Here is a 26,042-nt window from a genome sequence, read left to right on the forward strand (position 1 = left end):
GTTTGTTTTTTTGTTGTTAAGCAGTGTGAGTTCTTTGTATATTATGGAGATTAACCCTTTGTCGGATAAGTGGCTTGTAAATATTTTTTCCCAATTAGTGAGCTGTTTTTTTGTTTCAATTCTGTTTTCCCTTGCCTTGAAGAAGCTCTTTAGTCTGATGAAGTCCCATTTGTTTATTCTTTCTATTGTTTCCCTCAACTGAGGAGTTACCGTGTCCGAAAAGATTCTTTTGAAACTGATGTCAAAGAGTGTACTGCCTATATTCTCTTCCAAAAGCCTTATTGTCTCAGGCCTAATCTTTAGGTCTTTGATCCATTTTGAGTTTATTTTGGTGTGTGGTGAAAAAGAATGGTCGATTTTCAATCTTTTGCATGTGGCTGTCCAGTTTTCCCAGCACCATTTGTTGAAGAGACTTTCTTTTCTCCATTGTAGGCCCTCTGCTCCTTTGTCGAAGATTAGCTGTCCATAGATGTGTGGTTTTATCTCTGGGCTTTCAATTCTGTTCCATTGATCTGTGGACCTGTTTTTGTACCAGTACCATGCTGTTTTGATCACTGTAGCTTTGTAGTATGTTTTGAAATCGGGGATTGTGATTCCGCCGGCTTTGTTTTTCTTGCTCAAGATTGCTTTAGCAATTCGTGGTCTTTTGTTCCCCCATATGAATTTTAGGATTGTTTGTTCAATTTCTGTGAAGAATGTTCTGGGGATTCTGATTGGGATAGCATTGAATCTGTATATTGCTTTAGGTAGTATGGACATTTTAACTATGTTTATTCTTCCAATCCATGTGCAAGGAATGTCTTTCCATCTCTTTATGTCATCGTCAATTTCTTTCAAGAAAGTCTTGTAGTTTTCATTGTATAGATCCTTCACTTCCTTGGTTAAGTTTATCCCAAGGTATTTTATTCTTTTCGTTGCGATGGTGAATGGGATAGAGTTCTTGAGTTCTTTTTCTGTTAGTTTATTGTTAGTGTATAGAAATGCTACTGATTTATGCACGTTAATTTTATACCCTGCTACTTTGCTGTAGTTGTTGATTATTTCTAATAGTTTTTCTGTGGATTCTTTGGGGTTTTCTATGTATAAGATCATGTCGTCTGCAAACAGCGCGAGTTTTACTTCTTCGTTACCTATTTGGATTCCTTTTATTTTTTTTTCCTGCCGAATTGCTCTGGCCAGCACCTCCAGTACTATGTTGAATAGGAGTGGTGAAAGTGGGCACCCTTGTCTCGTTCCTGTCCTCAGAGGGATGGCTTTCAGCTTTTGTCCATTGAGTATGATGTTGGCTGTGGGTCTATCATATATGGCCTTTATTATGTTGAGGTACTTTCCTTCTATACCCATTTTACTGAGGGTTTTTATCATAAATGGGTGTTGGATCTTGTCGAATGCTTTCTCTGCGTCTATTGAGATGATCATGTGGTTTTTGTTTTTCATTTTGTTGATGTAGTGTATCACGTTGATTGACTTGCGGATGTTGAACCATCCCTGTGTCCCTGGTATAAATCCCACTTGATCATGGTGTATAATCTTTTTGATGTATTGCTGTAATCGGTTTGCCAAAATTTTGTTGAGGATTTTTGCATCTATGTTCATCAGTGATATTGGCCTGTAGTTCTCCTTCTTTGTGTTGTCCTTGTCAGGTTTGGGGATCAGAGTGATGTTGGCTTCATAGAATGTGTTAGGGAGTTCTCCATCTTTCTCAATTTTCTGGAACAGTTTGAGGAGAATAGGTATTAAGTCTTCTTTGAATGTTTGGTAGAATTCTCCAGAGAAGCCATCTGGTCCTGGACTCTTGTTTTTGGGGAGGTTTTTGATTACCGTTTCTATTTCCTTACTTGTGATTGGTCTATTCAGATTCTCCATTTCTTCCTGATTCAGTTTGGGGAGATTGTATGAGTCTAGGAATTTGTCCATTTCTTCCAAGTTGTTCAATTTGTTGGCATATAGTTTTTCATAGTATTCTCTTATGATCTCTTGTATTTCATTGGTATCTGTTGTGATTTCTCCTCTGTCATTCCTGATTTTATTAATTTGCGCTTTCTCTCTTCTTTTCTTGGTGAGTCTGGCTAGGGGTTTGTCAATTTTGTTAATTCTTTCGAAGAACCAACTCTTTGTTTCATTGATCCTTTTTATTGTCTTTTTTGTTTCAATATCGTTTATTTCTGCTCTTATTTTTATTATTTCCCTCCTTCTACTGACTCTGGGTTTTGTTTGTTCTTCTTTTTCTAGTTCTGTTAGGTGTCGTTTGAGGTTGCTTACGTGAGCTTTTTCTTGTTTAGTGAGGTGAGCCTGTATTGCGATGAATTTCCCTCTTAGGACTGCTTTTGCTGCATCCCAAATGATTTGGTATGTCGTGTTCTCATTTTCATTTGTCTCCAGATAATATTTGATTTCTTCTTTAATTTCTTCAATGATCCATTGTTTGTTGAGAAGCGTGTTGTTTAGTCTCCACATTTTTGCACCTTTCTCTGCTTTTTTCTTGTAGTTGATTTCTAGTTTAATAGCGTTATGATCAGAAAAGATGCTTGATATTATTTCAACTCTCTTGTATTTATTGATGTTTGCTTTGGTTCCCAAAATATGGTCAATCCTTGAGAATGTTCCATGTGCACTTGAGAAGAATGTGTAACCTGCTGTTTTTGGATGAAGTGTTCTATATATATCTATTAAGTCCATCTGGTCTAATTTTTCATTTAATTCTATTATTTCCTTGTTGATTTTCTGTCTGGATGTTCTGTCCATTGGTGTTAATGGTGTGTTGAGGTCCCCTACTATTATTGTATTGTTGTTGATGTCTTCTTTTAGTTCTATTAAGAGTTGCTTTACAAATTTTGGTGCTCCTGTGTTGGGTGCGTATATATTTATAAGTGTTATGTCTTCTTGGTGGAGAGTCCCTTTTATCATTATATACTGTCCCTCTTTATCTTTCTTTATCTGTTTTGCTTTGAAATCTACCTTGTCTGATATTAGTATAGCGACACCTGCTTTCTTTTGTTCATTATTAGCTTGGAGTATTGTTCTCCATCCCTTCACTCTGAGTCTGTGTTTGTCTTTGGGGCTGAGGTGTGTTTCCTGGAGGCAGCATATTGTTGGATCTTGTTCTTTGATCCATCCTGCCACTCTGTGTCTTTTGATTGGGGAGTTCAATCCATTTACATTTAGAGTGATTATTGAGACGTGGGGGCCTACCACTCCCATTTTGTGTCTTGTTTTCCGGTTTTTTTCAGTTTCCTTTGTTTCTCGTCCCATGGTTTAATCTGTTCTGATGTAGAGCTGCTACTCTCTGTTGTTGTCCTTCTACTTATCTCCTCTGCTCTTGGTTTTGTAGCCCCTTTCCTTTTTTGGATTTTTCAGGAATGAGGGTTTTCCTGAGGATTTCCTGAAGAGGAGGTTTTGTGGCAATGAACTCCCTTAATTTTTGTTTATCTGGGAAAGTTTTTATTTCTCCATCGTATTTGAAGGATATTTTCGCTGGGTAGAGAATTCTCGGCTGTAGATTTTTGTCCTTCAGATTTTTGAATATATCATTCCACTCTCTTCTAGCCTGTAAAGTTTCTGCTGAGAAATCTGCTGATAGCCTGATGGGAGCTCCTTTGTAGGTTAATTTCTTTTGCCTGGCTGTCCTTAATATTTTCTCCTTGTCGTTGACTTTTGCTAGCTTCACTACTATATGCCGTGGAGTTGGTCTTCTTGCATTGATAAAGTTTGGAGATCTATTGGCTTCTGTCACCTGAAGATCCATCTCCCTCACCAGATTTGGGAAGTTCTCGGCCATTATTTCTTTGAATAGGTTTTCTGCCCCTTTCTCCTTCTCTTCTCCCTCTGGTATACCTATAATCCTTACGTTGCATCTCCTAATTGTGTCTGATAATTCTCGGAGAGTTTCTTCATTTCTTTTAAGTCTTGCTTCTCTCTCCTCCTCTGCCTGCAACAATTCTATATTGCCATCTTCCAAATTGCTAATTCTTTCCTCCATATTATCAGCCCTACTGTTCAGAGCATCTAGATTTTTCTTAATCTCCTCTATTGTGTTCTTCATTTCCAATATTTCTGTTTGGTTCTTCTTTATCGTATCAAACTCTTTTGTAACATAGCTCCTGAACTCGTTGAGTTGTCGGTCAGAATTCTCTCTTAACTCATTGAGAATCTTAATGATGGCTGTTTTGAAGTCATCGTCATTTAGGTTATACATCTCATTTTCTTTGGGATTGTTTTCTGTGTATTTGTTGCTTTCTTTCTGTTCTGGAGATTTAATGTATTTTTTCATATTGCTTGATGTTGTTGATTTGTGCCTCCGCATGGAAATAGAGTTTAGTTGCTCCTTTCACTTGTTTCAGCTGCTGCGGAGGGAGGAGCAGCTGTTTATATTTCACCAACCAGGAATCCTGTCCGTAGTTGCTAACTGGGCCTGGGCCCCTCTTCGTAGCCACAGTGGCCCTTTGGATTCCCTCCTCTGCCGTGGGGGCCGTCACAGGGGGGCTTCAGGCTGCAGGTGCCTACTGTTGCAGCCCACCTAGATGTGCTCTCTCCTTGGGGTCTGCAACGGTGTTATGGGCTTTTCCAGCAGCCAGGGGTGGGATCACTTATATTTGTCGCTCCGTTGCTGTCGGCACCCACCAAATCTCACTTGTCCTCTATAGGTCGCAGGAGAGCTATTGGCATCTTCTACAGTCTGTGGTTAGTACACGTAGCTATGCTGCTTTTGCCCTGGGGTCTTCCAGCCTTGTGGCTGGCGGCTGGGTGCCTTCTACTGGTGCTGTGCAGAGGCTTTCCCTAAGGCTGCTGTGAGCCTGTAGGGTTTCCCCCTAGGCTACTAAGCTGTGTCTCTGGAACTCTCTCCAGCCCCAGTCCTCTCTGAGATCTCCAGCAATCCCTAGCCTCACGGGGTGGGCAACGGCAGCTGGAGGTCGCTCCGCCCTCAGGGCTTCTCTCCCGGCCTCTGCCGGAGCCGTGAATGCTGGGCGTGGCCCCTCTGCTAATGGCAGACAGAGAGTTTTGTCTGCTGCCCGGGCGGAGCTCCAGCGTTTCCCCTCCGGGTCGCAGGACCGGCCTTTTGAAAGTTCCCCCCGCCCCGGTCCTCTCCGAGATCTCCGGCAATCCCTAGCCCCACGGGGCGGGCAACGGCAGCTGGGGGTCGCCCAGCCCTCAGGGCTTCACTCCTGGCCTCTGCCGGAGCCGTGAATGCTGGGCGTGGCCCCTCTGCTAATGGCAGACAGAGAGTTTTGTCTGCTGCCCTGGAGGAGCTCCGGCGCTTCCCCTCCGGGTCGCAGAACCGGCCTTTGAAAATTCCCCCAGCCCCGGTCCTCTCCGAGATCTCCGGCAATCCCTAGCCCCACGGGGCGGGCAACGGCAGCTGGGGGTCGCCCAGCCCTCTGGGATTCTCTCCGGGCCTCTGCCGGAGCTGTGAATGCTGGGCGTGGCCCCTCTGCTAATGGCAGACAGAGAGTTTTGTCTGCTGCCCGGGCGGAGCTCCGGCGTTTCCCCTCCGGGTCGCAGGACCGGCCTTTTGAAAGTTCCCCCGGCCCCGGTCCTCTCCGAGATCTCCGGCAATCCCTAGCCCCACGGGGCGGGCAACGGCAGCTAGGAGATCTCCGTGCCCTCCGTGTCTCTCTCTGGGACCCTCCGGGCGCCCCGAGCACCAGGCTGGATCCCCCCGCCAATGGCGGGGAGAGACTCTCCCCGCGGGCTCAGGTGTGCAACTCCAAAGTTTCCCTCTGCGTTTAGGAGTAATTGCAGGGGGTTTAGGTAGGGTTCTGGTCACCTGTTTCCAGCGTCGCTCCTCTGTTGTGTTCTCGCTCCTGCCCTAGACGTGCGTGGATCCTCTGGGGCTCATCTCTTATTTACAAAGTCTGGCAGCAGAAACTCTAGGGTGAAGGCAAGGACCTCACAGGTTCCTGGTTTCCCTTTGTTGGGGGCTTCATGACTTCCTTGCTTTTGCACTATCTTGCTGATACATTTATCCAGCATACAATGCAGGCTTCATCCAGCATTTTAATTGTTTGATCCTTCATGACATCCAACTCACCATCATTCTTTCTTTCTCTTTTTTTTTTTTTTTTTTTGAGGAAGACTGGCCCTGAGCTAACATGCATGCCCATCTTCCTCTACTTTATATGTGGGACACCCACCACAGCATGGCTTTTGTCAAGCGGTGCCATGTCTGCACCTGGGATCCGAACCGGCGAACCTCAGGCTGCTGAGAAGCCAAACGTGTGCACTTAACTGCTGTGCCACCCGGCCAGCCCTCAACTCACCATCATTCTACAAGAACGCAAAATCATTCTTACAGGTCCTTCCTTCATCGCTCTGGGTCCAGTGATCTCTTCCTTCTGAAAACTTTGCTAACACTTAGTATTTCCATAAAATGTTTGTAGCACTCTCTGGTTCCACCTGGCTGTTGCAATGAAGCATGCATGGGCTTTGCAGTCTAACAAACCAGATGGTGCATCTCGATTCTGCTGTTTCTATGGTCTTGGAGACTTCATCTCACTGAGCTTCAGTTTCCTCATCTGTAAAATGGGGTTGACAACCCCTACCTTGCAGTGCTCTCATGATGATCAAGTGAAACCAGGCCTGCCCCTACCAGGTGCTGGGTCTGAATCAGGAGAACAGACAGAGGCCACAGACCATATGTCTCAATATGCAAAAGTCACAAATGAAGCTAACAGACAGTCACGTAAATTCTACCCTCAGAAATATCCCTTCATCATGACAAAAAACAATATGTAAGCCTCTGATTTTTATACAGCTAAGTAAGCAAAATATCAAAGACAACTAAATTCCATTATTATTGCACATGTCTGGATGTTGTATCGATAGATCAGTGATGTTTGGATGAGTAATAAGATAACATACATAATTCATAAATTATTACTTGTTCATTCTGTAAATTTAATTTTCTTGCCTTCACTTCAGCAAAATTTTTGAGTTATATTGTTGTAATCAACATTATCACATAATTTGTGTTCTATTAACAGTGATGCCAAATTAGCCCATTATTCTTGAGTCACTGTGGTTCTTCAGTCTTTTTTTTAGATTAATTTTATTGGAGAGAAACTTCTGCTGAGTTTCTGCTTAGTTCTGCTGATGTAGAGAAACTGGAATTATCAAAAAAATTCTTAAAGCCACATTTAGAATCAGGAATGAACTATAAATTTTACATATCAAGTTCAAACATGGTCATGAGGTTTATATTATAATTATAATTCGGCAGAAAAATTGTTAAATATTTTAATTTAATATGGATCACCATCTTTTATATTGCTGTTTTCACTCTCTTAAAACACTATCTAGATCCGTATAGTACTTACTTGATTTTTCTTTTTTCAGGAAAAGAAAGATATTACAAAGAGAACTGAAAATAGCAGTATTTTGCTCAAAATCATACCTCAATCTAAATGTGCAGAAAAATAATTTCTATAGAAATTAACTTCTGAATTATTTGTATATGAATCTCCTCTTTCATAGTCCACAGACATTTTCGTTTCCTTTTTTTGAATTTTATTTTATTGGAATGTCATTTCTGTTGCATGTTTCACATGTGGCTTCTTGGTTTAGAAAAACCCTAGACATATTTAAAATAATAAATATGTATTTTCAATCCCTTTAAAAGTGAAATAGCCAAGCCTAGATTTTTTTGTAGGCTTCTTTGTAACCACATCCTACCACGATATCCCATAACAAATGTCTGTGAAGAGCTCACTCAGCTTCAAAATTAATGCCATCTCCCAGCAAAGATGGGATTTGCTCTGCATCTGAGGACCTTCTGTTGTTTCACTGAGTTCTTCAGTCATCTTGTATCCTGTCTAAATTAGATCGACGTGTTTAACGGCATTTATTCGGTATTCCCATCGCTTGAGTAAGAGCAGTTTATGGTCAAATTTGATAGGCATTTCAGCAAGATGTTCCACATTGGGAAGGATTCAGATTGTCGTTTAACCTTTCACTTGTTCCAGAGGAAGTCATCAATTCTCCTAGTAAGAAATTGAAACCATGTGCTGCCATTTCCCGCTCTAAGAATGCTTTTGAACTTTTGGTCAAATTCTGACCTTGTATTCGTTTTTCATAGTTGCCATAACAAAGTACCACAAATTTAGTGGCTTGAGAAAGAAGATAAATGTATTCTCTTACAGTCCTGTCGGTTCGAAGTCTGACATGCGTCTCACTAGCTAAAATCAAGGTGTTGGTGGGGGCTCTTGGGGAGAATCTCTTTTCTTGCCTTTTCCACGTTCTAGAGACCACCCGCATTCCTTGGCTTCTGGCCCCTTCCTCCATCTTCAAAGCCAGCAATGTTGCATTTCTCGACCATTTTTCCATAGTCACATCTCCCTCTTCCACTTGTAAGGACCTTTGTGATTATATTTGGTCTACCTGGAGAATCCAGATAATCTCCTATTTTAAGGTTAGCTAATTAGCAACGTTAATGCTGCCTGTGAGCTCAATTCTCCTTTGCCACAAACCTAACATATTCACAGCTTCTGCCGATTAGAACATGGATAACTTTGAGGGGCATTATTTTGCCTACCTTAGACTCTCCAGTCATGTTATGCTGTTATCACAAGCTTGCCCAGGGCAGATTTTAAAATCAGTGCCTAAAATTGAAAATCCTTTTCCTAGTTCATCACGACTGTTTTTACAAAAAATGTAAAACCGATGGAATGCTCCATTGTTTCAACTTCCTCACTTCTGTAGCTCAGCACCCTGTATGGTGCTAGTCTTACAATGGGACTTCTCATCCTCGTGCACCCTATATGAACTGAGGAATATTTACTTTTAAAAACATTTTGAGTGTCTTTTTTTTTTTCACTTTATTGTTCATTAAAGTACTAATATCCTTTGAATCCTTCATCCTAGATAGTGATTAATTTGTTTCATTACTTTTTATCCATCTTATATGTTCGGCCAGAAGAAATTTACCGTTGTCTTTTAAATTTTCCATCATCTTCTATAAATATTGTGTAGCATGAATGAAAAACATCTTTATGCTGGACTGAAGATTGGATGCTTAGCTTTTAAAGAACATCACACCAATGTTCTAAATTGGTGTTTACTTGGAATTGCTTAATACCAACAATAGTTGGCTATTAATTCAAGCTTTTTACAGTTCTAGTAATTGCTTGTGAGTTGAACACAGGTGATGTTTTATGCTCTTTTGATTGAGAACCTAAGTGTTCTCTCGTGCCAGGTGTAAGCATGGTCCATCCTGCATGAGACAGTGGCTTGGTGTCCACCCCAGTGCAGGCACACTGCGGGCAGTTACTCACTGATGGGTTGTAACTGATGGAGCAGTTCGTGGCCTGCCCTCTTCCCTCGCCATTCTTTTCATGCCTTCTGCCCGCAAGCACCTCACCAGGCTCCTTGCTGGCCTAACTACCCCGTGCCCTGGCTTTTCATGCCCATATCTTTGGGTGTATCTTGTCCCTCTTACCTAAAGGGAACCTTCTCTTTTGTGAAGAACTGGATTCTGGGCACGGAGATGATGGCTGGGTGCTGAGGCAGCTGCAGCATCTGCTGCTCTGGAGCTTGTTAGAAATGCAGCCTCTCACCTCAGCCCGGCCAAACTGCAGTGGGAGCCCCATGGATCTGCACACACCTGCAGAAGACACTTTGAGAGGCTCTGGCTTAGAGCTCAGTCAGCTCAGGCTGCCCTTACAAAGTGCCACAGCCTGGGGGGCTCACACAACAGAAGTTTATTTTCTTACAGCCCTGGAGGCCAGAAGTCCAGATCAAGGTGCTGGCAGGGTTGGTTCTCCTGAGACCCCTCTCCTTGCCTTTCAGATGCCACCTCGGTGCCTCTTCACAGGGTGGCGCATGCATACCCTGGTGTCTCCAGATTTCCTCTTCTTATGAGGAGCCCAGGCAGATTGGCTTGGGACCCGCGCTAATGGCTGCATCTTCACCTAAGCACATCTTTAAAGACCCTGTCTGCCAACAGTCACATTCTGAGGTACTGGGGTTTGGCCTTCAACATAGGAATTTTGTGGGGGACACCATTCAGCCCATAGCACCGCTTTAAAGAAGAAACTGAGGTTCAGAAAAGTGTGTAACAGTCAAAATCACGCCACGACCCAGATGAGGGCTTCATCTCCAACAGAGTCCTTCTGGGTGGTGGCGATGACAGGGTAAAATGGAGTCTGAGGTTTGCATTTAGGATTCAGCTTGGCTGCCGCTGCTTCTGGGAACTTGGATAAATGCCATCACCTCCCCAGGCCTTAGTTTCCTTTTCTGTGAAATGGGGACATTAAAGGCACCCCCTCGCAAGGTCATGAGGATTCCTTGAGATTTGGACGGGGGATGACCACCTCGCCCCACTCTGCCTCTCCCCTTTGCCTGCTAGCAAAATCCACTTGCTCTTACCACCAGCCAGAGTGCCCAATTATCTTCCCCAGGTGATTTGCAGTTTAATAGCTAGAAAAACCAGGGCTTTAAACGGTTGTGGTGGAATTTCAGGCATCAGCTGGCAGGTGCACAGGGTCCTTCCTGGAAGCTGGGCCTGTGGCAGGCACCAAAGGAGCCCCGCGACGTGCCCCCCACCCCGGTGCCTGGGGCTCTCGCTTCTGAATAATAGGCTGTGCACAATTTGATTTCATTTCGGTCTAAATTGCCCAGCCCGCAACCAGGGATGCAAGGCGGAGTCCTACAAATCAATTCGGCTGTGCAAATAAGCCGGCGCCTGCTAACCTGAGGGTGTTTAGAAATGAGGCCCAGCTTCAGAGTGTTAAGGCAGTGATTGCAATTTGCCTTTTGGGGTCAAACTGGCTGTGAATGCAAAATTGCTTTCAAACGTTTTGTTTGTTGTTTAGATTTGTGTAGCATGCGTTGAGATGGGCTCTGTGCAAAGCCGTTGGCTAAGGCGAGATTGGGAAGATGGAGAGAATGTGTCTCCTTCCCCTTCTCAGAGGGGCTCCAAGCTGGAGTACACCTGGCATTGTGGCCTAAAAACCAGGGTTCAAGTCCAGGGGCCCAGGTTTGGGCAGGTCAGAAAGTTGCCGGTCTGGGACCAAGGGACTCCCTTTCTCTTATCCATCCTATATCCATCTAGCCTCTTTTTTGGAGGGGCTGCTTTAAAACTTGCCCTTATGGCATGGTTAATGGGGTTCCCATCCACGTCTGGGGTCAGGATAGCGGGTCAGAGCAAGGCAGCTTCTTTTAGTCTGGTGGTAAGGTGTCCGCCCCATGTCTGGGGCCGGATTCTTAAGTGTGGTCACGTTGTCCAGTTTGCGGATTTCCTGGACCCTTTGCTCTGCTCTGGCTTTGACTATGTCACCGTCCTCTCTTGCCTCCCAGAATGCAGGGCCCAAAGAGAGAAGGACAGAGGTCACTCTCTGAGTGACCCTGGGCAAAATATAGGTGGTCTCCCCCTCTGGCTCCTGACCATCCCCAGCCCACCTCTGTCATCACTGTGTCCGGGCTGTCCTGCAGCCCCACCCTGCTTCCTCCCTGTGGACCACCACCCCTACATGCCCAGGTTCTGCAGGCCTCTTGTCATGGGCTCGCCTGCTACATAGGAGTAATCATTCGTATGAAGGCGTGAGTAATTAATAACGATTCCTCCTCTTTGGCATCCTTGCACTTTAACAAGAGGCCAATGCTTTAATAAAATAATGAAAAAAAGGAAGAACAAAAGAAAGTGAGAGGTAGAATGATGGACCCATAGTTTGTGCTGGAGGGTCTTCCACGTGCCAGCCAAGCACACGCCAACCTCCTCACAGGGATCAGAAGTCTGAAGGCCGTGGGCCCCTTTGCCTCCTTGTCAGCAGTCCTGGTGGGGTGGGCAGCTGCCAGCCAAGATTCCTGCTGCCCGTTAGAGAGGCCCGTCCACTGGAAACGCGGGCATCAGCAGAATTGAACAGTGGATCAAAAACTGAAACAAATCACTTTAATTAGCTAACACCCAAACCTAATTCAAATAGTATTTCTTCACTGGACCATGAACCAATTTTGTGATCCCCTCCTCATACAGTTGACCAGTTGAACTCAGAATTGAACTAAGAAGGGATGGACTGACCATGCAGCTAGCTACCGCCTCCCATATCGTGTGAGGAAGCTGATGCCCTGAGACTTGCGGTCAAGGTCAAGGTCATAGGGCACCTCAGGGGCCCAGATTTGACTCTTTACTCTGATGACCTGTTACTCTCTCTGCTATTCCGTGTGCCCTCTTGATGCAGGACCTCAAGAGATGGTACAAGTTATGTCATATATTATGTGCTTTTGAATCGAGATCCTCTTAGACTAAGAAGTTGGGAACCCAAATGAGCGATGGGTGGCTAGGTGGGAATTCTCCCAGCCTTGCATTCCTCCCACAGTCCTAGAAAATCAAAGGGAAGCCTTTGCGATTTGTTGTGACTTGATTTATATTATGATCACTAATGTTATCATTGTTATTATGTACCTCAATTAACCTGCTCATTTACGATTTTCTTTTCAAAGATTATAACAACATTCATCTAAATCAGTGGTTCTTAACTGGGGGGAGATTTTGCCCCCAGGGGACATTGGCCATATCTGGAGACATTTTTGGTTGTCACGACTTGGGAGGCGGGTTCGGTGTGTGTAACTGGCATCTATTAGGGAGAGGCCATGGATACTGCTAAACAATGCCTAGGACAGCCGCCCCACAACAGAGAATTATCTGGCCCCAAATGTCAGTAGTGTCGAGATTGAGAAAGCTTGGTTTAAATCAACACAAAGGGAAGAAGTCTCCTGCAAATCCTGCCGCCTCAACACTGAAACCTCACTTTTCTCTGTTCCTCCCGGCCTCTGCCCCACCACGTGTACTTCGATTCCCATAGTTTCCATAGTCATGACAGGGATACAATTTACGTTCTACTTTTTTTCCCTTAATATTGCGTTGTGAGCTTTTGTCCCTCTGGCCTCGTCTTCACAATTACCATTTGTAATGGATGTAATGCGGTCCGCCAGGCAGGTTGATACCCTGTGTTTTACCTGACTGGTCCAACTTTCTCACTGGGGGTGGCTACTGAGAGGCTTGCCAAGTGGGCTGCACTGGGGTGGCTTGTGTGGGCCCTGCTGTGGGCCAGCCTTCTCCTCTCCCTGCAGCCCTGGCTGATGCCATCATAGTCTTCATCATCAAAAGCCCTTTATGAAGCACCTTGGTGAATATGTCCTGGCCCTGGGGGGCTCTTCTGCAGAGATCTTCCCACCAGCCCCTGACATCCGGGGCATGTCAGCTCGGACAGACAGCATATATGTCAGCTAACCACGAAGACATCCAAAGGCCGGGCTGTAGGCCCCAGGCAGAGGGCACAAAACCAGATTTGTAAGCAATATTCATGACAAGAGTAAGTGCATCTGGGAACGCAGGACAGGCTGGATTCCCAGAGGGAGCCAGGGCCTTGAAGACCCTCCTCCAGCTGGCTGCAGGCTACTCGAAGGACGTGGGAGTTTAGAAGCCACAGGAGGGAGGAAGGGAGGGGAGCGGCTTGACAGGTCAAGGACTTGGGGTCAAGTGTTCCAGGCTCAAGTGTACAAGTGCACACTTGACAGGCCCGGGACGAACCTAGATACTGCTGGAGGCATCCCTCCTGAGACCTCCCTGCCAGCCTCTCATCTCACCTCGGTGCCCCCTTCTCTTCCCCTGCAGGTGTTCCATGAGCAGGGCATCCTCTTTGGCTACCGACATCCACAGAGTTCCGCCACTGCCTGTGTCCTCAGCCTTTTCCAAATGACCAATGAGACTCTCAACATCTGGACTCACTTGCTACCCTTCTGGTACCTTCCACCCCCTTGACTGGCCTTCTCATCGAGGAGCTCTGGGAAGTGGGGCTTCTTTAAAACACAGCCTGTTGGGAGGGCTGAGATTCTGCCCTGGGATTTAGGGGGGTCCCCATGGTGCATGGCTGTGGAGCTGGGGGACGTCGAGGCCCGCTGCTGGGGCGAGCTTTAGGGCGTGGATTGCGGTAGGAGTCGAGGGGCTCCTGGCGGCTCCCGGGTCTTTCCCTGCTCCCCTGCTCCATGGCCTGACTTGACCTTGTCCCCTGCAGTCTTGGAGGCTTTGTGGGTCTTGCAGAAGCCCTGGTGAAAATGTCAGGAGCTTGAGCAAGTCCCTTAACCTTTCTGAGCTTCGCATTTTCCCATCTGCAAAGCGGGAGTGATAGTCTGCATCTTCTCCAAGGTTGCCATGACGAGTATGGGAGAAGACGTTGGCACGGCATTGGGCACAGAGCTATGGGTGCCCTGTAGTCGTTCTGGAACCACAGCAGCTGTGGGGCACTTGGTCAGGCAACACTGTAACGGAGCAGCTAAGAGCAAAGCTCTGGGGAGCGCGTACGCAGAAATGGTTGTTGCCAGGAAGGTAAAGAGGGAGGACGGTGGGGGCTGAAGACCAACGTCACACACCTCGTGCTGGGCATAATGAGGGGAGAGGGGAGGGTGAAGGCGGAGTCAGAACACCCAGTTATAGATGTCAGGGCTTGCAAGGACCTCAGAGGTCATGTAGGACACCGTCCCACTGAGGATTCTGCTGGCTGACATAGATGTGGCCCAGAGAAGGGGGTGGCTTGCTTACATCACACAGAAAGTACTGGCACAGGCTGGTCTCTGGACATCCTCTCCCAATCGTGTCAAGAGGCCAAGAGAGTAGGAGGGACCCCAGAGTGTGCAGAGTGGAGACGGGCCCGAGGAAGGCAGCTTGCTTGATCAGAAGTCAGAAGACACCCCGCAAGGCCACAACGCAGGGGAAGGCTGTTTGGTGCCAGAACCCTCCCCAGGGGAGAGGAGAGAGAGCTCAGCCTTGGGATGGAATAGGCCGTCTGTAAAGAATTCCTAAGGGGGCCGGCCCCGTGGCCGAGTGGTTAAGTTTGCACTCTCCGCTGTGGTGGCCCAGGGTTTAGCCAGTTCAGATCCTGGGCGCAGATATGGCACTGCTCGTCGGGCCACGCTGAGGCGGCGTCCCACATGCCACAACTAGAAGGACCTGCAACTAAGATATACAACTATGTACAGGGGGTTTGGGGAGATAAAGCAGGAAAAAAAAAAAAAAGATTGGCAGGCAACAGTTGTTAGCTCAGGTGCCAACCTTTAAAAATAAAAAGAAAATTCCTAGGGCCTGCAGACTGGTCAGCGTGGCAGCGGGAGGCTGTTTGTCATTTTAAATTTAAGTAAACCTCAGTAAACTCCAGGAAAAGTCTACATGCTAATAAACTATAACTTGCAGAGGGGAAGAGAGTCAGTGTCCTCCCCTGGCCCCTCTCCTCCCTGGAGCCACCAGGTGACCTTCTCTCCTCCGTTGTCCCAGAGAGCTCTTCTACAGACGTGGGCGTCTGTGATGTGTGAGCACCCAGCCCTGCGCTCTTCCTTCCCACTGCTCTTCCTTTGCTCATTTCCCTTGGAGATCTCTGACCCACAGGACTCTCAAGCTTTTGAGCAGCTGCGTGGTATTCTGTATTATGGCTGATTTAGGCTGTTTTAAGATTTGTGCCGCTACAAAGAATACTGGCCTGTCCATCCTTGTTTGTGGGTCTCGAGCTCCTGTGTGCAGATTCTGAGGGATGACTTCTTGGCTGTTTTACAGCCGAACCACACGGGCTGAGGCGCCCCACTGCGTACGACACCCCTACACTGCCAGGCACGGAGAGACGATACCATTGAGCAACGCGCAGTAGCTGGAAGGGCTTGGGAGAGCCTGGAGTGAGATGCCCGAAGGAACTGGGACTAGGGAATGGTCTCAAGATAATAAAAGGATATGTTTTGAGAATGGGCAGGTAGCGAAAGTTTTATTTCTGCTGGGACAGGAGGACAAAGGTCACAGTGTAGCCAGAGGATTTAGTGACACTCCTTGGGTTCCTGTGTGAAGGACTTTGTCGTCTCCTGCCCTGGGAGAGTTAGTGGGAAAGGGGGCCGCTTTCTAGGAGCCGCTCGTGGATGTGGGCAGCTCTGCAAGCAGGACCCCCTTGCATGAGTTATAGGGGAGGCAGGTCTGATGCAGAACTGTGCAATGTCTCTGTGTGGAGATGGAGCCGAGAGATCCAGGCTCGGCCGAGACTCAGCGTGGGACTAGGCCGCTCAGAAAAGTGATGGCCATGTTAGTGGAGGAATAGTGTGGAAGAGGGGGGAGGAGAAAGTCCTGTTGTCTTCCAGACTTTCAGGGCCCCACCTGGGAACTGCTGCTGTTTGAGGAGCCTTCCTGCAAGGGGGACATAGACAAATGACAGGGATGGTGACAAGGCCAAATTTGGATCCTGTGAGGAATGGCCGAATGCGCTGAGGTTATTTAATGTAAAGTTCAAAGAGGTGGGGCGGGGTCATGAAGACGGCCTTAAGATGCTTGATGGGCTTGTTTTCCATGGTCCTGATGGGGAGAACTAAAGCTGATCAAAGGAAGATAGATTCCAGGGAGACAGATGGCAGCTCAGTGAAGGACTTTCCAACACTCAGAGCTGCCTTGGGAGGTGGTGAGCTCCCCATCCCTGGAAACATGCAAACTGAGGTTGGAGAATCACTGGGGCAAGATGCTGTAAGAGGGATTCTGTCACCACCAGATGGGGAAGGAACTGGGCTAGATAACCCCAAAGGCTCTCTTCTTACCTCTCCTGCCCATTTATAACCGAAAAAGGACCCCACTCACAGTGAGAATACACAGGGATCAGTTATCCTGGGTCATGGCAGGCAGAAGGGAGCCAGGTGAGGAGTAGAAGAGGAGCCCCCGGCCCCGGCCCCAGAGCTTGAGCGGGTCATGCTGTGTTCCAGGTTCTTCGCGTGGAGGTTTGTGACCGTACTGTATGTGACAGACATCCAGAATGACAGCTACTCCTGGCCTCTGCTTGTGTACATGGGCACCAGCTGCGTGTACCCCCTTGCGTCTAGCTGTGCGCACACCTTCAGCTCCATGTCCAGGAACGCCCGGCACATCTGCTACTTCCTGGACTACGGTGCCGTCAACCTCTTTGGCCTGGGTACGTGGGGCCCTGCACTCGCCCTCCCCCCTGGTAACTGGGCTGCTGCCCCTTCCCCTGGAGCTGGGGCACAGGATACTTTGGTGGGCTTGCAGAAGAGTCACGGGAATGCCAGTGCCTGCCCAGCTTCCTGACGAGGGTTTTGTAAGAAACGTGTCCACAGGTGTGCTGGCAGATGTTTAACAGCTGGTTCTCTGGGGACATCTGTGGTATTTGCTGATTTGTGTGGTGTACGTACTCCCACCATGGCTGACTTCAAGGTGCCAACAGGACATCACTGAACACGGGTGGGGAGAGGACGGCGTAGCACGCCATTACATAGTAATTCCTCTATACAGATACATTAATTGAGTATTTATTACTTTTATTAATATGATTTATTTAATTCTAAGTTTATGTCATCTAATTTTTAATGATGGCTGTGTTTAACAATTGGCTTGCAAGTTCTCTGAAACGGTAACAATCTGCTCTTGCAGCCAGGGTGAGCCAGTGTGAACATCAGGGCGGGTCCTGTCAGGTCGGGCAGCAAGGAGGGCTGGGGGTCAGGAGCCCCGTTTGTCCAGAGGCTTAGAGGAGTTAGAGACGGGCTCAGGGCCACGGGAACAGTGTGGTGAAGCCACAGCTGGTAAGCTTGGGCGTTAACGCCCCAGCCTCCTCCTGTTTTCCTTTAAGTATGATGCCCCTTCCTCCGGTCTCCTCTCCCCCAATTGTGGGCATCCATCTCTCCTCGCATCTCGATTCTAGCCTCTTCTCCCTCTTGACTCTGCTCCCGGGGTGAAAGCAAAGTCATTGTCTTCCCTGGACCAAGAGGAGCCCCCCTCCATCCTACTTCCCCCTCTCTCTTCCTTCTCACGCACACATGTACACATCCACACAATACACCAGCATACACACATCACACATAAGTACACACATCTATACACACAGTCTTTACCGCCTCACCTCCCACTCCTCAGGGCTCTGCTGCCCAGTCCCCACCGTCCACTGACACTCTGGTTGCCGAGGACCCAGCCTCGTGCGGACTCTCAGGGTCTGGCTTCCTGGGCTCTCCACACTCCCTCCTTTCCTCTGGTCCCTGCTGCGTCACTGCCTCCAGTTCGCCCATCATCCACATTCTCGTTCTCCTTCGCTGGTTCCCCTTCCTCTGCTCTCTCCATGTAGGTGGGCGAGCTCAGAATCGGTCCTTGGGCCTCTGCTCTCACATGGTCCAACTCCCTGGGTGATCCCTATCCCCTAACACCCGGGGACGAGGCACTCCCAACCCCCGTCTCTAGTTTAAACAGCTCACCTGAGGTCCTCGTCACCTCCAGCCCTGTGACAGAGACTGGCCCGTCCTCCCCACCCCTGCCCTCGCAGCCGCTCGCCCTCAGGTCAGAGATCTGCAAATAATCCTCAAGTTCCCCCTCGCTCTTTCTCCTCTGTGCCCAGCCCACTTCCACCATCCTCTCTAATCAGTTAACAAGTTCAGCTAACTCAACTTCAGCCAAGCTCCTCAGCCCTGTGGCCGCATAGCCCTTGATCACCTGCTCCGGACTCACTCACGATAGGAGCAATCACTGGGCAGCAGGCTCCGTGCTGAGCGCCTGACACACACCGTGCTTAGTGGCCTGCCTGCCACCACCCCTGATAGTTATATGCTCTTGGGCAAGTTTCTTAACCTCTTCAGCAGTCAATTCTCTCATCCACAAAATTGGCATAATATCTTCCTCGTAGGATATTATGAAGATTAAATGAGTTTTGTAAGGGAAGCACGTCAGACAGCGCCTGGCATGTAGTAAGCGTTAGAGGGTAGCCACTACCGCGTCATCTCATTAGCCCTAATGTCAGTTCCCTGAGGCAGGGACTATCCTTACACCCCTGCTGTAGGTGAGAATCATGGGGCACAGTGAAGGCAAGTTCTTCAGGTCACACAGCTTGTAAACCGCAGAGCCAGGGCCCCGGGAGCCTCAGGGACCCCTGCCTGTGGCTCCCTCCATGCCCCCAGGCTGGACCCATCTCCATGTCACTCTGGTCCCCAGGCGTATCAGTGGTTCCTTCATTTCTGCTGCTCACTGGAACAGCTCCCTGAGAACAGACGTTTTGGTTTTCCAGCCCGTACGTAGCCGAGTGTCTGACATGGAGGTGTTCAGTAAACATGGAAGGAAGGTCTGATCAGTGAGAGAGCCCCTGGCTTCCCCGGAACTCCCAGCCCCATTGTCTGCAGCCACCTCCCCTCCCCATTCTCACTCCTCCATCCCTGGGGAAACCCTCACTCCCTGGATGGGGGCATTTGCTCCAGTTTCCTCCCTGATTTCCAGTTCCTGTTCCTCCCTCTAGGCCATCCTATTCACTTTCACTAGGCTTTGGTCATCTTAATACCCTAGTCAAAAACTGGGGGGCTCCCTATCACCTGAAAAAGGAACTTCATTGTCCTTAGTCTGGCATCCAGAGCTGTCCCCCGTGCCTGCTGCCCGGAAGGCCCTCCCTGCCCCCAGCCACCTGTCAGAATCCTCCATCTTCCAAGGAGATTTCAAGGTCAGTCCCTTGCTGGATGCCCATCCATCCTGAGCGCCCACTCACACCGGAACCGCCTGGAGGCGCTGATGAGCTTTGCTTCCTACTGCAGTTTGTGGCAGGGCCTGAGGCTCCCTCGCTCTTGTATTGTGCTCGGAGCTTGGCACGCACCTTGGCCCCAGTCAGTAAACAGAGAGTGAATGCATCCTGGTCCAGATAGGAACTTCCCCGTAGCACCAGGCTGAGAGAAGAGTTTGTCTGCCCTGGTGGAGGCTGTTCCAGCTGGAATCTCACAGGCAGCCTGCTGGCGTGGGGAGCACTGTGCCAGGAGGAGGCGATTCCTGGCCCTTTCTGCCTACATCACCTGGGAATGGCACTTGACTTCACTAGTCTCTGGCCGCTGAATGGATCAGAGGCAGGGGTTGACCGTGCGAGGCCCGAGGCCTGTTTCAGCCTTGAGTAGGATCCAAGGCTGCTGAGTCTTTGGAATAACAGGTGATTCTTCAGGCCCTGGGCTGACAGCCCTGTGGCTGCCTCTCCCAGAAGCGACCTCAGCAGGTGAGGGTGCCCAGAGAGGCCATCTGGTCCAGGCCTCTGGCCACACCTGGCCCCCTTGAAAAGGACAGTGATCTCTCCTGTTCTTTCAAGTAAAAGGCCTCTGCTCTCACGTGGTCCAACTCCCTGGGTGATCCCCATCCCCTAACACACACAGCAGACAGGTCTCTAGAAGGTCCTTAGGTAGCCCTTCTCTCACAAACTCCAAAACAAAACACTGAGGCCAGCCTCTTACATCCAGCCTCTCAGCTGGCCGTTACCCAGCCCACTGACATGATACGCCTCACCTGGGCAAGGGCCCTCCCTCTCCACAACATTGATCTGTCCACACATGTCATGTCGTCGGGCAGGTGAGAATGTGCATATTCAGCGCAAAGCTGAGCACACCGGGCTGTCATGGACCCTAGCATGTGGTTAACAGCAGAGACTATTGCTTGTGTTTGAAGGTTGGCTTTGCCGCTCTCCAGCTGTGTGTCCCTGGGTGGGTTACTAAACCTCTCTGTGCCCCTGTTTCCTCATCTGTAAAATGAGGATAAGTGCAGGATTTATGTCACAGGGTGGTTGTAAAGGTTATGTGAGTGAATGTGTGTAAAGCCCTTGGCACATTGCTGGGCTCGTCATAAGTTCTCAGGACAGGATTTGGGTAGGCAGAGAAGGGAGAGGAGGACATTCTAGAAGAGGTGATGGCATAAGTAAGGCTGCAGTGACAGGATGGCCCCTGGTCTGTGGGGATGATGAGGGTTCAGCCAGAGGCTGGGTTGGTCCTCGAAAGGAGTCCAGACAGTGCTGCATCCTGGCTTCTTGCCCAAAGCTGCTTTTTCTTCCCAGGCTCAGCCATCGCCTACTCGGCCTATACGTTTCCTGATGCGCTGGTGCGTACCACCTTCCACGACTACTATGTGACCCTGGCTGTGCTGAACACCATCATCAGCACCAGCCTCTCCTGCTACTCCAGGTACCCGGCCCCTCCATCTCAAGTGGGATGGGGAGGGGACTGAGCAGTCAGCTCCATGGACTGCTGAGGGGCCAGCGAAAGAGGCGGGCTCGGTGAAAAGGGCACTTGGGGGCATGGGACGCAGCTCCAGGCGGGCTTCCTGTGGCCAGGCAGGATCAGCTTCGTGGGCACACAGCCTGTGCAGGTGCCTAGGGCCCTGCCAACAGGACGGCTCCACACTTGGTTCAATGCCCTGCTGTTGCTGTCTTGAAATTCTTAATGATTTTTTTCTTTTTAAGATTTTATTTTTCCTTTTTCTCCCCATAGCCCCCCGGTACATAGTTGTGTATTTTTAGTTGTGGGTCCTTCCAGCTGTGGTATGAGATGCTGTCTCAGCATGGCCTGATGAGCAGTGCCATGTCCGTGCCCAGGATCCAAACCGGCGAAACCCTGGGCCACTGAAGCAGAGCGCGTGAACTCAACCACTTGGCCCCGGGGCCAGCCCTCTTAATGATTTTTGAACAAGAGTATTGCGCGAGGCCCTACAGATTATGTAGCTGGTCCTGTTGCTGGACAAGTCATTTATCCTCCTTGAATCTCAGTTTGCTTATCCATCAAATGGGGCCAACACATCTACTCTGTGAGACGGATGTGAGGATTACAGGTAACGTACTCAGAACACCTGGCCCAAGCCTGGCCCAGAGCATGTGCCCATCAGTGGCCGGTCTGCTGACAGTGCTGGAGTGGGCCTGCCTCTAGGTGTGTGTGATGGGTGATGGATGATGCTCAGATGGCCAGCACATCCCCAGGGAGCCCCAAGGCTATGAGTCACATTGGCTCTCATTCCCTCTATATTTCTTTCCTTTTCACTCAAGAAAGCTCATTGGTGTGTGGGCACAAGAGACATTGATTTGAGGATAACTCCTCTGGTTTATTCAGCTCTTTGTAAAAGTGAACTGCCCAAAGCTCCAGGTCCCTAAAGTACTTAGGATCCTCTCACATGGTGGTGTCGGGGCGACAGCCCTGTCTGCATGGTGCCAGGCTGCTGGGTGCTTTTGGGGCCTGGGGTGGAGGGTTAGGAAAAGCATCAAGGCAGGCTGGCAGGTCACACGTGACCTTCTATCCCCCCAGCCGTGGTTCCAGCGAGCCCATTCGCATCTCCCTGTTGGACTGCCACGGGCCTCGCAGAATTAGTATTACTTGCAGCCGTCCACTCTCCCCTGCCCCAGGAGAAACTGGGAGGGAGCGGTGTGCGTCTCTGACTTCTCGGCAGGGATCTTGGCTCCAGCTTTCTTCGAGTGACACAGGTTTTGTGGGATCGAGAAGTAGGCAAGTTTCACATACTTGACAAACTGGTTTTCTTTAAAAATGAAAGGATAGATTCTTAAACAGCATCAAGAACACTTGCCCCAACTTGCCTTCCACTTACCCGTCCTGAGACGGGTTGGAAGCGTGGGGTTGCTTACGTGGGAGTGAGTCTCGTTCCTGGGCACAGTCTCAGCCCCGGGTTTTGTGTTGCTTCATCCCGTGGAAAGGCCTGGGCTGGGAGTTGGTGGTAAACTCTCCCTTCCTCTCCCCGGAAGTTCCAGAGCTCCCCTGTAGCTGCAAGGAGATGGGGTCTGCCCCTAGGGGTAGAAAACAGAATCGGATCTCCCCCAGTTCCTCAGGGCTCTGGCGATTCAAAGCTCTCTGAAGCGCAGCCTCCGTGCCAGGCCGGAGCTGTGAGGGCTGCACACGCGAGGGCGAGGGGAGGAGAGCGAGTCTCTACTTGGGTGAGACAAGGTGTAACACACGTAGGAGAGTAACAGTGATGCTAGAAACGGTCTGAGAGAGAGGAAGCATGTCCCAGAGGCACAGTGCCTGGATGCGTGGGCTTACAGACGGGCCTGGTCCAGGGACCTGGACACACCTGGATCTGGTCCTTGGACGGTCACTGTCCTGTCTGGTTAGCTCCTGCAGGGCTGTGTGGCTCTGGTGTTTGGAATTTAGGATCAGAGGACAGTGAGGTGAGCACTGTGGGCTGAGGGCCAGGGAAGGCTCCGTGGGTGTGGAAGAAAGGTCCCAAAGTTCTCGATCCAGGATTGCTTCACCATGAGCTCCTGATGCAAATTCTTGCAACATTTGCTGCTTTTTTTTTTTAAGTTTCCTGAATCACCTGTAAGCCACCAGGGTAGATTGTTTTCTTCTAGCCGGGAGTCCTCCGTGATTGTTCAGAGACAATGAATGGGTCTTTTGGATGCAGCATGCCTGTTACCTTTGGACAAACTTGTTTGGCAGGGCAGGTTGGCCAGGAATCTCTTAAATGTCCATGTTTAAGGGCTTCTTTCTGTCAATGAAATGGATTATTTCTGTTTATTTATAGGGCACATCTGTGGCTATTCCAACCATCCACCCATCCATCCATCTACCTACCCATCCACCTACCCTTCTACCCATCCATCCGCCCACCTAGCCACCCATCCACCTATCCACCCACCTATCCACCCATCCATCCATCCACCCACCCACCCTTCTACCCATCCATCTGCCCACCTATCCACCCATCCACCCCTCTACCCACCCACCCTTCTACCCATCCATCTGCCCACCTATCCACCCATCCACCCCTCTACCCACTCACCCTTCTACCCATCCATCTGCCCACCTAGCCAGCCATCCTCCATCCATCCACCCATCCACCCATCTACCCATCCATCCATCCATCCATCCACCCACCCATCCATCCATCCATCCACCCACCCACCCACCCTCCCTTCTACCCATCCATCTACCCACCTAGCCATCCATCCATCCATCCACCCATCCATCCATCCATCCATCCACCCATCCATCCATCCATCCATCCATCCATCCATCTATCCATCTATCTACCCACCCACCCATCCACCCACTCAATGGCCTTTAGAGGGCAGCATTACAGAATGTAACATAAACAAATGATGGTAATACACTATGATGCCATCCTGGATGCAGAGGGTTTTGAGAAGTGGCATTGGGACTGAGTATTGAGGGAAGTTGGACACTTTAGCTGGAGAGGAGGGAAGGGCCTTCCGGGCTAGTGAACAGCCTGGGCAAGGGGGAAGGGGCCAGCAGGGATGGGACGGCATTGGGAGACAGCAAGGAGCTTCTGAGCTGCCAGAGGCTGCAAGGCTGGAAGTGCCTGGAGAGGGGCCCCAAAAGCGGGCCGTCTGTGTCCCACAGAGGACTGGCCCTATGCTTGGGAAGGACAGTAATCTTCCCGGGAAGACAATTCCAGGACTTGAGGGGCTTCCAGGCGTGTTAACAGCCACTGAAGTGGGGCAGTGGAGGCTATGCTGGAACAGAAATGGAGAAAGGGGGCAGACGCCACGTTCTCAGAGCCACGTTCCCAGGGCTGTCCTCTTCTGAGGGCCTTCCCGATGTCCTTCCCACCTGCCTCTTTCTTTCCACGTCAGTGGTTTCCCTGCCTGTACAAGGCCTGTCCTCTGTTTTCTTTCCTGCCTCTGTCCTTAGTGTCTGAGGAGTGAGAGGATGTCTCATGTGCAGGGAGTGACTCTGGCCCTATTAACTTCAGGAGAAGGTAGGTAGAGAGGAGGGCAAGGGCCATCTGGAGTCCTGGATTTCACAGACTTGCTGTGTGGCCTTGGGCCAGTCACTGCCCGCTCTGGGCTTCAAGGACCACTCCTTAAACAAGGGCCTCTGAGAAGATGTCTTCTGGGTTCCCTCTGGTTTGGGTGTTCTACAATGCCAGTGCTTCAGTGTCTTTTCCAAGATTCCTCTCCTTGGCTTCTTCCTCCCGCACGCCAACCCCTGCCTCTCTCTCCTTCTCCCTCAGTCTGTGGCATGGCCAGGAGTGAACCACTTCTCCTTCCCTGAGCCCAGAAGGAGACCAGGAACCCTGTTAGTAGTTTTTAGTTATTCACGTGCTTCCTGGAACATCATGGTCTAAATGGTGTTCATTTCATCACAGTTCACGTCCTTAAGGTAAATCTCCGCATAGAGAACTGTGGACTCCCCTTGACTGGTTTTTGGTCCTTAATATCATGGAATTTGGATCAAGTGAACATGTTCCAGAAAACTGCTTTCTTGTTTTATAGCATTTGAGAGGAGAAATGAGAGAATGTGTGACCTCTCTGTGGCTCTTGGAGCAGACGGGGGTGACGGCAGCACAGCCTGGCATACCTGCCGTGCACCAAAACGCCCCGGAAGGTGCCCTCGCTGCCCAGGAACGTTAGTTGCACGCTGTTTGCTGTACATCGCAAGTCGCTGTGGGGACTTTCTTGTTCATCCATCCAAAGCATCCCAGTGTTGTTGTTTTGACAGATACTCACTCCGTGAAATGCTTTGTGGTCGGTGCCGTGAGGGAGAGAGGCGAATTTTCATCCCTGGTGGAAAGCGAGCTGCTCCCTGAGAGCACACTGTCCCTGGCAGCTCAGAGTGGCATGCAGCTGCCTGGAGCGGGTCTGGAGGTCCAGGCTGGAGACAGCAGGCTCAGCACACAGTCCTTCTCAGGCCCATCTGGGGGTCAGAGGGCTCGGCCAGATGTTAGTGTTGCTAGCGCTGGGGGCCAGCGCATGGAAATATCCACATTCCTGTAGTGTCACCCACACAACAACAAAATAGCCGTAGCCACCCCTGTCACGCACACCCCTGCAGTAGAATGATGCTTCCAAAGGCCTGCTAGTGAATCCTGCAAAATTCGCTTGCAAATCCTGACAGCCTTCTTGCAACAAGATTGATCAGGTTTTGGAATAGACTGTTATTGCATCGCCCCTCTCTGGATGGAGGCTTCTCCTGAAATCCAGTGTTTCCTGCCATCTGGTTCTAAGCAGAGGCTTGACAGTTTAGGTCCCTCATGCCGTCCCAGGCGCTGCTTGGAGAGCTGGGGGCCTGTCTGTGGCTCCCGCCCCTCCCGCTCGGACTCTCTGACTGTAGCGACACCGTGTGGCCGGATCTGGAATTGCGCCTTGGTAGTGGGAGGCCCCTCTCTGTGGCTGCTGGCTCTTCTGCCTTTAATTCTCTGTTGCTGTCTCTTTTCTCTTCTGCTTTTTGTCCTTTTTTTCCCTGTAGACTCGGCTTGGCAGCTGGAGAGGCTGGTTCCTTTGCCCTTGGGGAAGAACTTTATCAGGCCGGGCGAAATATTTTCTCAAGTCGCAGGAAGTCCA

General features: G+C 49.5%; 1 protein-coding gene across 8 annotated transcripts in view; it reads left to right on the top strand.

Moving 5' to 3' along the window:
• Nucleotides 1-26,042, top strand: part of LOC124235428 (membrane progestin receptor gamma) — an 87,883-nt gene that overhangs the window by 51,451 nt on the left and 10,390 nt on the right. For 5 of the 8 annotated variants that reach the window (XM_046653358.1, XM_046653363.1, XM_046653360.1 and 2 more), the window contains 3 exons: nt 13,607-13,734; nt 16,711-16,916; nt 20,793-20,919. In XM_046653358.1, the coding sequence (XP_046509314.1) occupies nt 13,607-13,734; nt 16,711-16,916; nt 20,793-20,919 (461 nt within the window). Of the gene's footprint in view, nt 1-9,780; nt 9,950-13,157; nt 13,283-13,606; nt 13,735-16,710; nt 16,917-20,792; nt 20,920-26,042 lie in introns of those variants that run through there. The other 3 variants (XM_046653356.1, XM_046653357.1, XM_046653362.1) reach the window with 2 other exon arrangements.

Source organism: Equus quagga, chromosome 2, assembly GCF_021613505.1.
Source record: "Equus quagga isolate Etosha38 chromosome 2, UCLA_HA_Equagga_1.0, whole genome shotgun sequence".
Classification (NCBI taxonomy): domain Eukaryota; kingdom Metazoa; phylum Chordata; class Mammalia; order Perissodactyla; family Equidae; genus Equus; species Equus quagga.